General features: G+C 37.4%; 1 protein-coding gene across 3 annotated transcripts in view; it reads right to left on the reverse strand.

Moving 5' to 3' along the window:
- Nucleotides 1–1302: 1302 nt before the first annotated feature.
- Nucleotides 1303–18491, reverse strand: part of LOC127637713 (coiled-coil domain-containing protein 136-like) — a 39982-nt gene continuing 22793 nt past the window's right edge. The window contains exons 5-10 of one of the 3 annotated variants that reach the window (XM_052118943.1): nt 17229–17540; nt 13914–14031; nt 12554–12833; nt 11527–11661; nt 8444–8558; nt 1303–5553 (exon numbers count right to left, since the gene is read on the reverse strand). In XM_052118943.1, coding sequence (XP_051974903.1) covers nt 8454–8558; nt 11527–11661; nt 12554–12833; nt 13914–14031; nt 17229–17540 — 950 coding nt within the window. In that variant the 3' untranslated portion in view covers nt 1303–5553; nt 8444–8453. The remainder of the gene's footprint in view (nt 5554–8443; nt 8559–11526; nt 11662–12553; nt 12834–13913; nt 14032–17228; nt 17541–18491) is intronic. The other 2 variants (XR_007969774.1, XM_052118944.1) reach the window with 2 other exon arrangements.

Raw genomic sequence — 18491 nt, forward strand, 5'->3', positions numbered from 1 at the left:
CTTGCTGTGATTCCTATGCTGATAATTTCCCCACATGGGGAAAAATAAAACTGCTTATATTTTCATTTATTTTGGGTGAAGTTGTCCCTCCCTTATTTTATGCTTTTTTTTTTCTTTCTTTTTTTCCAGGCCAGGTCGCTTGTTTCTCTTGTGAGATCTGGCAACACAGAGAGTGGTATTTCACTCACCCTTAGCACAGAGTGCAGTCTTTTTCAAATGTTTTGTTTTAATTCTTACTGGTTACCAATTGGCAAGGAGGCTGCAGAACATCAGATCCGAAACGAAAATATACCGTTTCTGCTCAGAACGAACCAAATTGAAAAACATTTAGTTTTTAGTCTGTTCAAAAATCTTACAGTATGTAAATATTACAAAGATTTAACACAATGTAGTGCTATACAATAGTCATACAATTGATTTTAAGACACTGTCTGTATTGAAATGTACTGTATATCATGAATGTGTAAAAGTATGACCGAATGAGTAAGCACTTACCTGTTTTTGCCATTCAGAATTTTTGTCCACTGGTGACTAAACCATATAAAGGCATATGTTTCACCATTACTGTTAATACAGGAACCCCCATGGACACCCTGTTATTATGTGTCATACACACAAAAACTCTTATACACACATAGACATAACATTCAGAAGTGTCCAACATAAACAACCCTTTTCAACTCACAGACACACAAAACCCGCAAATAGAATAGTTTCATACTCCCAGAATGATGTCACACTTGTGATTCAGCACCTCAGCATGCTGATCTAGTAGTCAATGATGTCACATCTGTGATTCAACCAATAAGTATGTTCATGCAGCTTTGAAAACTTGGATGTTAAAAGGATAGTTCACTCTAAAATAATGTAATTATGTAATTATTTACTCACCTTAATGTTGTTCCAAAACTGTATGTCTTTCGTTCTACCATGGATCACAAAAGGAGATGTTAAGCAAAATGTTAGCCTCAGTCACCATTCACTTTCATTGGATCTTTTTTCCATGAACAACATGAGCGTGAGTTAATGATGACAGAATTTTTCTTTTTGGGTGAACGATCCCTTAAATTGACAGAAAACCAAATTTAGAGGGCAGAAATGGGCACAATAAAAAGGAAAGATGAAGGAGAGCGAGCAGTTGAAGAGAGTAATGTTCATCATTTTGTGAAGAGATAGATGTTGGTTCAGCTCATCAATCAATAATAGCCTGAAACACAAGCAAACAATCAGATCTAACAGATTGTACCACAGAAAATCATTTTGTATAAATAAATGAGTACATTTATTAAAACAGTATACCATGGATAAACTACTTTATTTTTTCCCATTCATTTACAAAATATGCTGTGTACATTATTACCAAAATACTCCAAATCGTATTATTATTTATTGTACATAAAAGCCTGTTAAGGCAGGACAACATATAAACATGTCAAAGACACTGTACAGTACAATTACAGTTACACAACCACATACAGAAAAGCAGCAGGATTGCCACATTGTCAGATACAAACATTTCCATACATTTATATACTCCCCAACATCCAGTAAAGCGGCATTTATACCTTTCATGGATTTCTAACAATTGTGTTCGCCTGTAAAATTTGCAATTGTCCTATAACTTAAGTTAGAAAATATACTGAACAGAGGAGAGACTTTGTAGTGGTGTGGAGATAATGTATGGACTTAAATAAGCAACACAATTACATTCAAACTTCATCACTGATACATATAGCATCAGTAAAGCTTAGATTTTTATATAGTATTTCATAATCCATTTGGAGAAAGACTGAGCTTTCCTTTGCCTGTGTACAATTTCTTTGCAATGTAAATGAGTCGTATTGGATTTATCCATGATCAAAGTAACTGAGCATTGAACAGATAAAACAAAATAGAACAGAAATGACATTGGTCATTAGTCTTAGACACAAAACAAATATGAAAGGTTTAAAAAAAAAAAACAGCAAAAAGAACAAATTAAAGTTGTTACAACAATTTCAGGTTTCAGGTTGCAGATTTGAACAGTTCATGCGAAGTCTACTTGGCAGTCTTGTATGAAATTGTCACACAAGCTGAAATTTACCACTGGATTCTATCACTCAGCATGCAGAATCTACCATCACGGACATGCATATACGCAATCTGTAAATATGACCAGATTTACAAGTACTGAGTGGAAGAGTTATTGAGAGTGGAGAGACTTTAGTCTGTGTTAGTCATGTCTTTAAAAACAAAATAAGCTTTTTATCTGACTACATCATCATAATTGCTAACAAATTCATCATCATTGTAAATTGTTTCCCTTTTAATTTGAAACAAATTAAAGCAATAGTTCACCCTAAAATTCAAATTCTGTCATAATTTACTCGCCCTCGTGTTTTTCCAAACTCATATGATGATTTCTGGTGAAAAACAACCTGAACTTTAAAGGAATATTCTGGGTTCAATACAAGTTAATCTTGATCGACAGCATTTGTGGCATAATATTAATTACAACAAAAATGTATTTTGATTTGCCCCTTCTTTTCTTTTAAAAGCAAAACTCTGGGTTACAGTGCGACACTTACAATGGAAGTGAATGGGGACCAATCCATAAATGTTAAAATACTGACTGTTTCAAAAGTATAGCTACGAGACAAACAGTATGTGTATTAACATGATTTTAGTGTGATAAAACAGCTTACTAACCTTTTCTGTGTAAAGTTATAGCTAATTGTAATGTCAACAAATCCTAAAATGACTTTACAGCTCAAAAAAATAGAAGAATTCATGTAAGTGATTTTATAAAATTATAAGCTTCATTTCTGCCTTTAAACCATCCAAAAATGGGCCCAATCCAGTGTAAATCCCTCTCTGTAACCTTGATTTGTGCTTTTATTTTTAAATAAAAAGAGGGAGGAGTTGAAATTACATTAACATTACGCCACAAATGGTCGATTGAGCTTAACTAGTATTGAGCCAAGAATATTTCTTTAAGTCATAGTGCTCATGATCGTGCAACGGACAGTCAAGATTTTAACAAAAAAATAACTTGAAAAACAACCATAACCTATTGCATGCATTCAGAAGACTTGGATTATGATGCACGAATCACATGAACTACTTTTATGATACTTTTGGGTACTTATCTTAGCTTTAAAGTGAGGCAATATCCACTGCCACTGTATTGAATAGAGGCCTGCGATATACATTGAAACATCTTTTATGTTCTGCATAATAAAGAAAGTCATACAGAATTAGAACAACATGAGGGTGAGTAAACTATGACCGAATATAGTTCATTTCTATGTGAACTATTCCTTTACTCGTCTTTAGATTTCAAAGTAATAAAACTTTCAATACATTGCAGCAAAAATACCACATTTCTATTTAAAAGACAAGTCACTGTGTAGCATGCACTGCCTTTTAGGAAGTCAGTTCACCATTGATACATAGAACATACAGCTGTGCTACCACTGAGTTCTGAGTCTATAAACAGGAGAGCAAAAACGGCACTTTAGGATATACTGTAGATACCCAAACACTGAGACTTATCAACAACAACTAATCCCAGGTCTGAGAGTGTCATCTATATTTTAAAACCACACTACAGAGAAATCACTGCCACAATGCTAGTCAACCATCAAGAAGCAAGTATTTCCACAGTACTACAATGTAGTCACTTAGAGAGGTCTACTTTGTGTTTGTTGAAACTGACTCCAAAAGACATCAGGTGAGGACAATTTGTGTGTATACCAGAAAAGATTATATAGCAATAGAGATTCTATTAATAAAGTGATAGATTTTGTTCATAACAATAGTACCTCAAGGCTTAAAGCATTAGATTACCAGAATCTTTACATGGTGGATACGAATTTAGTACAGATAATATTGATCTTCATTCAAGAATGTATTTCTACAATAGTCCCCATCCACACACAGACCCCAAAATTAAGTCTCTGACCAATGAAGAGACTTCTGAAAGAAAAAAGCTACGTTTAAGTACATTTCTCCCTTGCAAACCTCTTTAGTTGAAGATAAATCATTTAAGACATGTTACATATTATCATTAACATTTTTGGTGAAAGGAAGCATGGAAGTTTCTGCCTACAGGTAGCACTCTTATTAGCTTTGTAATTAAGATATGTGCATTTATGCTACGGATTTGAATTGCATTGCGAGCGTTATTTCATCTCTCAGGAAAGTTTCTCTTTGACAGGTTTTTTATAACATTTTCGACCATAATATCTCGTGAGATCTCTTTTTAAAACATAAAATAAAACAAAGCAAAGAAAAGATCATAAAGATTCATAAGACAAATTTGCTGTGTAATTGCAAAAATTCAAACTTTAAGATAAAATCACTACAACAGCAATGCAATCATGGAAATATAGTAGATCTGTGCTTGTTCATTACACGCTATGGTTTCCGAGATATTTTAGTGTCTGCATTAGTCAACCATTTTATAAAAATATGTCTCACTCTTTTTAGCATCATTTATCATTTATCATTATCAATCTATTCACACAAAATCAATCTATAGATTTCATGTCTCTGAATAAATTCAGATACAAAAATATCTGTGTACATTTAAAATAATATCAAGTCAAAATGCAGAGTACATTTTCCTGCTGGGATAATCTTAAACCACCTTGATGGCCAACTGAATTCTTGAAACACTCGATTGTGTTTTCCATCAAAATCAATAGCTTTTATCACAACATAAAAATAACTAATAACATTCACATGAGTATTCTCCTCTGATAGCATACAGTGAGTTATTGTACAATTGGTTTTGGTTGAAACCGAAGGGAACGTGCAATGGAAAAGAAAAAGTGAATGAATTTTTAAGTAATTCAGCCCAAACACAAATGATTCTGACTGTATTGTGACTTCAGTACATAATAACTGAAAATGCAAGGGAAGGACCTGGAAATATTAAATAGTACTGCATGCGCCTACCTAATTGAAAAAGCAGCGAAGCAAAAAGCAATTTGTGGCATCCAAAGCATTATTGATGAAAAACAGAATCCTCTTCGGTCCAAAGGAGATCCGAAATCTGTTTATTTTGAGGAAAGAAAGAGGTAAAATGTGCAAATGTTCTATCGAAAAGTGATAAGGCAAATAGTATCTGGAGGATGTTTGAAATGGTCAGTCATCCATTAAGAAAGAATAAACAACAACTCATGAATTGGACTGGGAAGCTGGATCAGTCAGAATCCTGGAGTACTTCTCCATTCTGACCATTCATATACCAATGGTATCAGTGTCTGTAGCACTGCTGGTTAAAACGGATATGATTGTCTACAAAAGCAGAGCAAAGCAGTTGAGATGGCAAACAACCAGCACAATGCACATCGAAAAGCATCAAATTTAGAGCCATTGGTGGTTAAATGTGGTCAAGATGATAGAAATCGTGCTACCAGGGTGAGGCGATTGGTTGGGCTGATGGTCGATGATGAGGTCAATTCCTGTCAACCCTCAGGCCAAAGCTCTGGCCAAACTGGGAATGAGTAAAACTGCCGCTGCTGCCACAGCAACAACCATCGCCAGGTTCCAGTCTCCATCACTCTCCTGAGGTCAATAGGAGGGAGAGAATAAAATCAGAGGGGAAAGAGAGGTAAAATTAGCTTTTTTATTTTATGTAAAACTCTTATTTAAAGACTCCATGAAATAAAAATTGGAGTTTTGTTGTTTGTTAGCTTTGAGGCCATTACTAACATATTCTTAAAAGCAACACAGTCTCAAAGGAACGAAAGGTACTACAATAACATTTTTGCAAACTGAGTTTTACATGCCACTTTCGACGTTTTGCTGCAGTTTTCTTGTCAAATTAACACTAGAAACGCAACAACAACTGTGCATTTTATTCACTTTCATATAAATCACGGGCACAACTGCTGACTATGACTTTATAAACACATATTTTTCACTCTATTAGTCATTCACTGCTATGTTATTATATCCAAACACTTTTACTCTTAACGCATCATTTGCAAAAGGATTTTAACGCTTGTATTTCAAACCCACCTTCCAAAATGATTCGCTTGTGCGGTAGCTCAACTGATAGAGTGTTGGTTGGACTTTGGACTCGGAGACCAAGCCTCAAGCCCAGCCGAGGACGCTCGAAACAAAAGTGAAAGTGCCATAGAAGTGACACTAGATGACGTGGTTGCTTCTATAAATGCGCTTGAATGCTAGTTTGTAGCAGAGTATAGTCGAATTTGCTTTTAAAAGACTTAACGTTTAGGTTAAACTGTAAGTTAAGCGTAAGGATGTCTGTTTTGTTCATCTCTCATTTATCTTTTAAGACACTTTTGGCTAGGTATAGGTGTTGGTTTAGGTTAGGGAGGTACATTTTACTCATTAAAACATCCATATAAATTCACTTTACAAACCTCTTTTGATAACAGCATAATTTTACTAGTTTTTGGTGCCCACCGCTGGAAATTTCACAAGGAAACTGCATCCAAACGTGTAATACAGCACATCTCATTATTTTGGTTTGCAAAAATGTTGCCATTATCATTTCAATTTCATGAAATCAGGCTGCCTAAAAGTTTAAGCAGATATAGTATAGATTAAAATTGACTCTGTTTTAAGAAAATGGACAAACACATTGACAACTCGTTTTACACTAAACCAATTTTTGTCCAATAAAATGCTATTGGCTGAATAAAGTTACCAGCCCACAACTTTGTTTTAATAGGAAAAACATCAACAACCAAACCATTTCATAGGCTCTATAACTTTGAAAGCCAAATACTTTTTCTAACAAATTAGCTTGATGTTTTTGTCATCTTTCATCTTGCCATTCCACAAACTGAAATAATCACACACATACAAATCTACACGATATTGCACAACCCTAATGTAGGCTACGTAACTGATCTGGTTAACATTTGAAAGTGGTTTTAATTTATCTTCTCAGTACTGATGTTTATTTCCAATCATCTTCTGTTATAGCACTGGACATGAGAGCTTAATATACCCATTCCAAAACCTGGAAAGATACAAAGCCAAGAGCAATGACCCAGTAAACACTCCAATCACTATCACACAATCACTCTTAGATAGTCTCTAATAACTTTTCCTCTCTCTCTTTCTCGCTCTCCGTCTGGTGTTGTAAGACTGGCAGTGGAAAGCACATGCCTGTCCAAAGGAATCAAAGAAGTGTGTAAGTGTGTGTGAGTGTGTGTGTGTGTGTGTGTGTGTGTTGGCATCATATGGCAGTTCGGTTGAAATCAAAGTTGTGTCATGTGTTTTGGATGGGATTTTAATCTTCGGAAATCTCAGAGGATATCTGAATATGACTGAATATGTCATGTGAGTTGGTTTTACTGAGGATGGCAACGCTCCACTGTTCCTATCATGATCCAACAAAAGCATCAGAAATATGTGCATTATGAATACAATTCTGCCGTCCCAACGAAGGGGTCAAGTTTTGGCTGGTTAGCACAGACCAGTCTGCCCCTACTGGTAGAGGCCGTAACTGCAATATTTGACTGTCAAACAGCATCTTTCTCAATTGATGGCCATTCAAAAGAAGCAGTGTATTCAGACAAAATATATTAGTTTGCAGGCAACGCATCAAGAAAATTATTTAATATTATGATAATATGTGTTTTGACAGTGACCAATTTTTGGAGGGCTTTTTAAAGCATTAAATACACTTTATGTCCCCTGTCTGCTCCCTTGAATGACACAGTTCAGTGTAGCTGCCAATGAAGGGCATGGAACTGTGCATGTTCTTGCTGTGCCATCTTCCATTCAATACTGTGAGCATGCCAGATCATCAGATTGATTTGCCACATGCCATTTATAGCTCAGGTGATTGGATTAAAAAAAACTTTTTTATAACTTTGAGATGAATAGGAATGCTAACAGGTAGCTTTCTCCAGATATTACAGATTTCCTTGCACAAGACTACCAGAGTACAAACTAATTTGGCTATGTTCTAAAAAAAAACGTGCATTGATGTGTACAGAATCTTGAATGTTTTTGCTCAGTTTAGGTAGGTTTTGAACCTGCATTCAGGCAGGAATCACTTCTGTTTTTATTATCAACATCATGATTTTAGGTTCAATTTTACATAAATGTATAGGGAAAAGTATACATCTTAGGTCCATTTTTAAGTCACCTTTTTGTTTAACATTATTAATGAACATTTCGCCTTCAATATTTAATTTTTTTAATAGTCCTGCAGTGTGACAAATTATTTTTTAAATTCGACTGTATATCTGGACAACAGACTGAAAAACTAGTGTTGTGAAACAATGTGCACATCCATAAAAGGCCCTTATAAAGAATCAGCAAACAGGCTTGTTTACAATGACATTTATGACCGTTCATTATGGCTTATAGAAAGTCCCATTTCTGACCAGGATAGAGATGAATTTCACAGTTCAGGAGGGAAAAAAGGATCGTCTCTGTACTCTTAGAGAAAGAAAAGGCAAAGCCATACCTTTCCCCCTTTAGGACATGAGCTCCTTCCAGCAGCACCATATCAGGCCCATTATTACAACCATTCCTATGAAGGGTATGGAGAGAATAAGGGACTCAGACGAAGGAGTGGAGCTCTGAGGAAAAACACAAGGGGTGCAGGGATGGAGAGAGGACGAGGGGAAGAGGTGGTGAGAGAAAAAAAAAAGAAAAAGAAAAAATGTGACAACATAACAAAGAAATGGTTACACATGGGAGGTTTGTGCACATGTCGAATAACAGATAAATAAAACCATGGAAAATTATTAAAAGTAATAGAGAGAAAGAATGAAAAGTGTGAGGATGAAAGGGAGACAAAACACAGATAATAGATAGATAGATAGATAGATAGATAGATAGATAGATAGATAGATAGATAGATAGATAGATAGATAGATAGATAGATAGATAGATAGATAGATATGCCAGCAGTTTATTAAGAATCATCAAATTTGTTTGGAATTTGATATTGTGCAGTGTGCGTTTTGAGCATATGGTTGTTTATGGTATGTAGGTGTTTAGTGGTCAGAAAGCAACAGAACAAAGCAATGAAAGACCACGGGGGAGTGGGGAGACAGGAAAATACACCGAGATTAGATACACAGCAAAGATGGTTAAACACAAAATGGAAACCTTGTGCTCGTTTTGACCTTCCGGCAAATGAACAGAGCCTAGGTCACCATCTTGGCATTTAAAGATCCTTGCCCACACTGCCAGCCCAACCTACTCTATTAAAGGAATGTTCTGGGTTAAATCTATCAACTGCATTTGTGACAGGATGTTGATTACCACAGAAAAACAATAAACAAAATGCACGTTGACAGAAATCATTGTATGTTTGCCCCCTATACACTACCAGTCAAAAGTTTGTGTTGGGTTTAAGTGCTTGGAATTAGATTTGCACAGATGAATTGTGAAGGTGGTTGAGAAAATGCCTAGTGTGCCAGGCTGAAAATCTAGACCAAGAATGGCTACTTGGAAGAAATTAAAATATAAGATCGTTCTGATTTGTTCAATGCTTTTTTATCACTAGATAATTCCCATACATCCATTTGTGTTATTTCATATTTTTAATGGCTTTAATATTATTTAAAAATGTGGAAAACTGTAATTATAAAGAATACGATGTGGACTGTTAGCTTGTAAGTGTGTAACTGTCAACATGTTTTTACAAACCGAGTTGAAATAATTTTTTGTGGTAATTGAACTCATGTTGAACCCAGAACAATTCCTTTAAAAGAACCATGGGAACTGTAGGGAGCAGAACAGTGTGAATGAGGGGATAACCACACAATTAAGGCCCAGATATACTTTAAACAAAATTGAATAACAAACAGCTGTGACGTAATTTAGAACAAAATCTGGACAAAAAGGTGTTTTTGAGTTTGTTTCGGTGGTTCAGTGGCCGGGGCAAACTTTTAGGAAAACTGCTTACAGGCTGCTAACGACCTTCTTACTGCCATTGGTCCATGTCATCGGTAGGTGTGACCTGGAGCTCCACCTACTTTGAGGCTGACAGCTAATTCCCATTCACAGCATTCAGTCAGACAAGATCAGTTAACAATTCATAAGCGAACTGGTACAAATATACCTACATTTGTACAATCGTTCGCAGAGAGACATTTTCCAAGACCATGTCATGCGATTGTATTTTTTATTTAATGAGTCTTAAGGAATCAAATCTACTCAAATATCCTCAAGTGCCCATTTACTCGAGTGCCATCTGCAGTGTAAGCCATTTACACATTCTCAAAGTAAGATATGCCTCTCTTATCATCATTCTTTTGTCTGTAATTTGTCCTTTAACACTCTTATACACCAATCTTTGCACTTGTATCAGTGTCATCATAAATGACAATAACAGAGTGTAAGTAGCGCATATTATGGTCATGAAGGTGTTAGCGCATTTTTGCTATGAATTCAGAATGTAAACAAGACAAATTAAACATTTTCTACTGTACTGTATATATATATATATTACTTTAAATAATCATTGAGTAGTTACAAACAGCTTCTTTTACTGACCTCATGTGAATTCTAATAATAGAATTAGGCATAAAGTCATTGATAACATGTATTAATGTTACATTAGTTAAGGTTTTGCATGTAGTCTTGTGCCTCATTTTATTTAAATGTACTTCTAATTGATTCCCACAGCAGTGTGGCAGATGTCTGAATGTTCGCAAACAATATGCCGTTGCTCGGCTGTTTCAAACTTCTTCTTAACCCTGAAAGAAAAGCGGAAAATAACTTCTCCGGAAGTATATCGGGGCCTTTAAACTACAACATTGGAGGACGGATGATTGACATGGGGCACGGTACTCAGACTGGACAGACTCTTTGATTGGAAAAATCTTTCCTGTGGTTAAGTTTGGAATGCTAATTTGATTGGGGAATTAATTAGGCCTGGAAAGACTCATTCTAAGTCATTGTGATTAGACAGTACAGGGGTTGGAAAGCTCTCTATGTCAGTGCACATTGTAGACACACATACAAGAAGATTAGGGAAGATTAATTTGTTTACTTCTAATCTACAGTGGATCAAGAAAACTAGCTACACATGATAGGTGCAAGAGATTCGACAAACACAAGACGTGAAAACACACACAGCCCAGAATCAATGTGTGCGACAGGGTAAAAAGCAACCCAAGGTGAAACAGACACACTCAACCGAAAATGGCGGAGTGGTTTAGTTAGACAGTGTGATTAAGACATGATGCACTTTGAAAGACAAGTACTGCTGTTTGACGGATGGTCATTTCAACATTCAAACGTTAGTCATGTACAGAGAGCCTTCAAACACTGACAAACATGTACATCAATGGAGTCATGGTGTCATTCTGTTGACAATATCTCACCTTACTTGCTGTGTGAGTAATGTATGTTTGTTGTCAACATATGTGCAGAGTACAGTGATTTATTTGAGGTCACATTTTTATCCAAGGTAGTTCACACGCTCCAAAATCTCCGTCTGAAGTTCTTGAGTTCTTGAGTGATGGTTGTTGTGGATTTGGGAGAAAGCAGTGTGTTATGACTGATGTCTGACCCCTAGATGACCCCCCTCACCTGAGCCTTCCTCCCAGCCAGCCGATCAAGCTCCGACCTGCATTGCTGTAGCTCCGCCTCCAGCTCCGCCCTCTCTCGCTGGCTGCTCTCGTAGAGCCCCTGCAGTTCTTGAAGCTCTCCTTTTAGACCATCACACTGAAATATTATAAAGACATCAATATTCAATAAGCAGTAAAGTGTATTATTAATAATAATCAGAATAAATAATATTCTGCCAAGAATTATGTTCAATATCCTACATTGGGAGTTTCCGGTTGCCAAGCAATGTAAACAGCTTTGCGCATTAATATGAAATCTGCGATCACAGTTGTGGGTTTATAGTTATTATTTCAGTATTTTCAAAATATTGGCCAATTATTTGATCTGGTCTATATAACTAGGTCTATCACCTAAAAAAGACCAGCTTAGACCAGCAAAAGGGACAGGAGCTCCAAAAAGGGACGGGAGCTCCAAACTGGCAGCAAAGATATAGGGAGCAACGCCACATTTTGGAGTTGAACATCCCCATTTGAAGTAACACCGCACCCTTCTAGAGTTACCCCACACTCTTTTGGAGATTCCGCCCCCATTTGGAAATCTCCATCCAGCAGCTACACTGACTTGAGTTTCCAGGTGAAATGTCAACAGGTATGCTTATTTTATCAACCCTATCCCCTAACCCAACCCCTAACCCCAAGCCTAACTGTCAGTGGAGTAAAAGTTTCATTTTAGAGTGAAAATGCAACCTTCAAATCACGCTCTCCATTGTTATTGTGCATGCGATTACTTCCTGGTTTCCACAGGACAAGAATCCATGTCCCATAGATTGCTTGAACAACATGCTATCAGTAGTGCAACGGGTCAGTAATTCAGGAAATGGGGAAAGACACTTTCGTAATTTGGCAAGTAAAATGTTGATTTCCTGAGTGATTATGTTGTAGTTAGAGATGTTTTGGTGCTGGTCTATCATGCTGTTTACTAGCATAATATAGCTGGTCATGCCAGTCAAGCTGTTGACAGTACAGGTCAGTCTGTGGATGTACTATACCTGTCTCTGAACCTGTGATGCTTTCTCCTCAGCCTGTTTAAGCTGATCTCTAAGAGAGAACACCTCAGTGAATCCTCCACTCCTGCCCGTTGGGGTGACAGGTTTCCCCTCAAACGAGATGTTCTTCTGGGTATAAGCATCCACCCATTTTCCACCTTGTTCTACATCCAACATGCTGATGAAACCCTCTACCTTAACTTCTTTTTCTCCATTGTTTTCTATGTCATTCTCTCCATCATTCTTCTCTGATTTCAGGGTTATATCTGGATAGTCAGTGAAACTATCAGGATGAAAACAGAAAATGCACATTTATTCTAGATGGATGCACATGTTGTAGTGCATGTTTATACATTGATGGATGTATTGTACTTTAACTATAGCGTGTGTCTGTGACAGCCGCACTGCAGTACTCATCACCTATTCCTTCTCATCATCATTTATTCAAACCTTTACTTAGTTCTTGTTGTGTCTCTGATTCTCTCTCCCACATACAGAAATAGTTGCACACACAATTACACGTATTACATCTTTTGTTGTTGGCGAAAAAGGCTGTGCATCCAATAAAATGGCACATTATTTGCCATTCATTTGTCACTTGGTAGATGCTAGACAAATTGGGCAGGTAATATTAAAGGAATATTCCAGATTCAATACAAGTTAAGCTCAATCGACAGCATTTGTGGAATAATATTTATGATTAAAAGAGGAACGACTCAAAATGATTTTTTTGTGGTAATCAACATTATGCCACAAATGCTGTTGAATCAGATTAACATGAACTTTAAATTGAACCCAGAACGTTCCTTTCAAATGTTTCAAGGGATGATTTTAAGGACGTTTTTATTTACTTTTGTTAGATAAACAATTTAGATACTGTGTTAGGTAGTCACTAGACATCCGATGTAAAACCTGGATCCTAAAGCAAAACCAGTTGAGCCTCTTTAACAGAGGTTTAATTTGTTTATACACATCATAAACATGACTCTTTGAGCTAAAATATCTCATTTGAAACCCTTGACAGCATGTTTATGGAATAATTTGTTTTACTTAAAGTTCATTTCAGACACTCGCAGAAGTGTTGATGAATTAAAATAGCTCTAACTCATTCAAGCCTACTTAAGCCTTTTTTCATCTTCCTCTCAAAACTTGTGGATAACATGAACTATAACGTTAATGATGTTTCAAGTTTCTGTGAAACACTTTCATAGCTGCTAAACAGTTTTAGTGACAGTGTCCACTGAGACAAATTATGGCTAAATGCTTCAAAGGTCACACATTATTAATAGAGACACGAGTTTGCATAATTCATTGACTGATTGCTCTTGTTTGTGGTTGACTGACAGGCCATTTGGCCAATCACCTGGCTCTCTGTTGCTCCAACATCTCCAGTTTCTCAGAAAGTTGGTTGTTGTCGTTTTTCAGTGTCTGACACTCGTCCTTCAGAGAACGACACTCCTCCACCAAATGATCCACCCCACCTGTCCGATCACAACACAAGAACAGATGTCAGTCATAATAGAGAAAACAAAAACAGACTGGAATGTTTGGAATGGAATAGCAGCATTCTGCTTACTGCATACTACAGAGTATGTACAATATTGCCTACTATTTTTGTGAAACAGAAATTTATTTAGTCATCATATTTATGGGAAATGCAATTGGTCATCCAGTTCTTCCATGCACACTGTAATATTTTGGATGCAGTGCTCAGTACACATTCTTCATACCACAAAATATAGTATTTTTGGTATGGTAGTATGCTTTTCCGAACTCAACCACTGTCTAAAAGTAAGATAAAGCCCAGGTTATACAAAAATAAGTTCATTTCAGACCATTAATCAAGCATAAAATATCTAGGAAATAGACATGTAATTTCTGTAGCAGTTAAAAATCACACATTTCACCAGAGAGCCTTAAATACACACCAAACCCTGCAACTAGTCTCCATGGAAACAACCAATTCCAGTTCCTTCCTGCTGCAGCAGCCTGACTTGTCAATCAGGAGTCATGTTTGGCTTACACATCCTCCATGGTGCAACATTCAACCCCAGAGAGCATTGGCTCTAATTGAGAAGGAATATCACTTGCACAAACAACTCAGAAGTATTTGCACTCTGCTTGTGCCAGGTCTGAATTGTATGAGTGGGGTAAATAACCACTAGAGTGCATGGACTGATAAACAACTTCTTTAACATTTGTACCTCACCTGACATGACCAGATGGAAACAAATGCATTAAAAGGGATAGTTCACCCAAAAATTAAACTTCTCTCATCATTCTCTCATCACTCGCCCTCATGCCATCCCAGATGTGAGCGACTTTCTCCTGCTGAACACAAACAAAGATTTTTTCGAAAAATATTTCAGCTCTGTAGGTCCATTTAATGCAAGTGAATGGTGGCCAGAACTTTGAAGGCCCAAAAAGCACATAAAGGCAGCATAAAAGTAATCAATATGACTCTAGTGGTTAAATCCATATCTTCAGAAGCAATATGATAGATGTGGGTGAGAAACAGATCAATATTTGAGATCTATTTTTACAATAAATCTCCACTTTCACCTTTTCTTTTTGGGGATTTGCATTCTTTGTGCATATCGCCACCTACTGGGCAGGCAGAAGAATTTATAGTGGTCCATTTTCACCAAATTGGTCCGGTTGCTAGGGAGGGTAGAGTCACATGGGGTAACCTCCTTGTGGTCACGATTAGAGGTTCTCGCTCCGATGGGGCACGTTGTAAGTTGTGCATGGATCGCGGAGAGTAGCATGAGCCTCCACATGCGGAGTCTCTGCAGTGACATGCACAATGAGCCATGTGATAAGATGTGCAGATTGACGGTCTCAGAAGAGGAGGTAACAGATAATTGTCCTCCGCCACCCGGATTGAGGTGAGTAACCGAGCCAAAAAAATACAATAAATTAATAAATAAAAAAATAAAAAATAAATTAAAAAATATATATATATTTGTGTTCCAAGAAAGAAAGACAAATAGGTTTGGAACAACAAGAGAGTGACAAAAATGCAGACAGAAACCAAAGTCTCTGATATGTTTTTGTTCAACACTGTTCTGTGATCAGTGCATGGCCCCTCCAGCAGCACTTGTTGGTATGTTGTTTTTATTACAGATCTTAATATAGTAAAGTAAACAGCACCAAGGGAGCAGAAATCAGAGAAAGACATTAACACTAGCATTACAGCTCAGACGATTGAGATTCTATGGAGGTCCTGCACTGTCGGGATGTCATGCAGGCACTCAAACATTGAAAGAACGCACAACAGTTGTAATACACATTCATTTGGCAATGGCAACGCACTCTGGGTAATATTAGAGCCAAATGTAGTTTGGGCTCTGTCATGTTTCTTTCATGTTTGGATGTGTTGTTTTGGGAAGAAAGGCAACAGGGAAGAAAAGAGGATGATGAAATGTCTGTGAAGCTGCACAGGGTTTATTTGTTATCAGTATGTGACTGTCATATTGTTGGAATGAGGTTGTGTGATATAAAGGAAAGTTCTGCTGAAGAAATCTCAGCTGGCAAACAGATCCACACGCAAGCAGTCCAACACACAGGTCATGGTCTGGAAAAAGTGACTCCAGTACTGCTACCATATAACACCACATGTAACTTGTGTGGAGGGGTGTTTGTGTGAGGGTGCGTACATACTAAGCTATAGTTTGGGACAAAATCATTCCCAAAAGTGAGCTAAATCTGAAAAAAGTCCCTTTGGGTACATTCAGAGAAGCCCTCATATGGAAAATTATTATGGAAAATAAAAAATAAAAATTTAGTTTTTTTGTTATCTTTCTAAAATGCAAAAAGATTTCTTTCGTTTTTGGGTTTGGTTTAGGGTCAGTCTGTAGTAATTATAAATAGCTTTTTATAAAACCATAGAAGTCTATGGTATGTTCCCATGTGTATGTGTGTGTACGAATACTACATTGTGAATACAAGCAGAACTCTTGTTGTTTATTGATTTATATTCACATGCTTGAGATGTGAACTGCGATTCTTGAATAAAGAAAACTAAAACAGAAATTATGCATTTGCACTATTTTAGGCTACTTAGCTTTTGCATTTGGGCACATCCAAACAGACATATGGGGAAAGATTGTGCCAAAGCAAACAGAGATCTCACACACACACACTCATGGAATAATGGGTAATAGACTGTAGTTTTGAGGATGTCTGCACTCAAATGTTGCCCTGCCGTACAATCTTACCTTTATTAGAGGTAATTTACTCCTATAAGAGATTACAGCAAATGTTCTCAATATGTTGACTTTCACAATTGAGAACATTTAGAATTGATTACAACTAGATTGACTTTGAATAGAGACATTCATGATTAAGGAGGATGGCAGTGACATTTAACACTGATTTGTGATTAAAGAAACACAAGGAAAAGGTGAAGTGTTTTGGACATTTGCATAGTCATAATGGGATGCTGCCATGCTAGTGCTGTTTCCACATTTACATTTAAGCATTTGGCAGTTGCTTTATCCAAAGCAAGCAACTCAGAGAGTGCATTCAGTTATACATCGAATCAGTCTGTGTGTTTCCATGAGAATCAAACCCATGACCAGTTGAGCTACAGGAACCAGGATCATATCCTGTGTACTAAATGTATCAATAAAAGTTCAAAAAGGCCAAAATGAACTCATTTTGTATCAGAACTGACCCTCTCCTCCTGCTTTCTCCTGCTCTTCTCTGTGTTGGCGCTTCATGGTGATCTCAGCTCGCAGCGTGGTCAACTCCATCTCATACTCCTGCGTGGTGCCATGCAGGCGCTCCAACTCGGCACGCATACGGCACAGTTCCTCCTGCAGCAGGGCAATATCGTTCTCCCGCTCAGCTGCAGCCTCCTCCGCCGCCTGCTGCAGCTCCTGGACGTCCTCCTGTGCCACACGCAGCTCCTCCTGTGCCTCCCAAATCTCGCTGGCCTTCTCCTCCTCCAGGCTGTCCAACTCCTCCTGTACAGAGCGCAGCTGGGCTACGGGTCAGAAACCAGGACGAAACATTGTAGAGGGTTACATCAACCAAATGACTTTGTGAGTGTTTTTCTAATGAAACCTTACAAAAAAATTACTGTGGTGGGGAAATGGTACAGTGATATATTGGATGGGAACACCATGGTGCTTTGATATGTATCATGGTACTGAATGATTACTGTGTTCATATACAATGACATTTATATTCAAGGTACTTGTCCATGTGGAAGAAATTATGGCATGCAGGCCTGGGTAACTCAGCGAGTAATGACACTGACTACCACCCCTGGAGTCACGAGTTCGAATCCAGGGTGTGCTGAGTGACTCTAGCCAGGTCTCCTTAGCAACCAAATTGGCCAAGTTGCTAGGGAGCGTAGTCACATGGGGTAACCTCCTCGTGGTCACTATAATGTGGTTCTCGCTCTTGGTGGGGCACGTGGTGAGTTGTGAGTTGCCTCCACACATGCTATGTCTCCACGGTAATGCGCTCAACAAGCCACATGATAAGATGCGCGAATTGACGTCTCTGAAGTGGAGGCAACTGAGACTCATCCTCTGCCACCCGGATTGAGGCGAGTCACTTACACCACCACGAGGACTTAGAGCGCATTGGGAATTGGGCATTCCAAATTAGGGAGAAAATGGGAGAAAAAATAAAAATAAAAGTATAAATAAACTATGGCATTACCACAGTACCATGTACAAAAAAGAAAGAAAAAACTAAGAGAAATATCATGGCACTTTTATGTTAGTAAAATTAATACTTTACTAAAGTTACTAGGAAATAAATTACATTAATTTTAAAGGAATTTTCCATGTTCAATACAAGTTAAGCTCTATCGACCGCATGTGTGGCGTAATTTTGATTACCAAAAAAACAAATTCGACTCGTCCCTCCTTTTCTTTCAAAAAAGTAAATATCAAGGTTACATTGAGGATTTACACTGGAAGTG

Source organism: Xyrauchen texanus, chromosome 45 (assembly GCF_025860055.1).
Source record: "Xyrauchen texanus isolate HMW12.3.18 chromosome 45, RBS_HiC_50CHRs, whole genome shotgun sequence".
Taxonomy (NCBI): Eukaryota; Metazoa; Chordata; class Actinopteri; order Cypriniformes; family Catostomidae; genus Xyrauchen; species Xyrauchen texanus.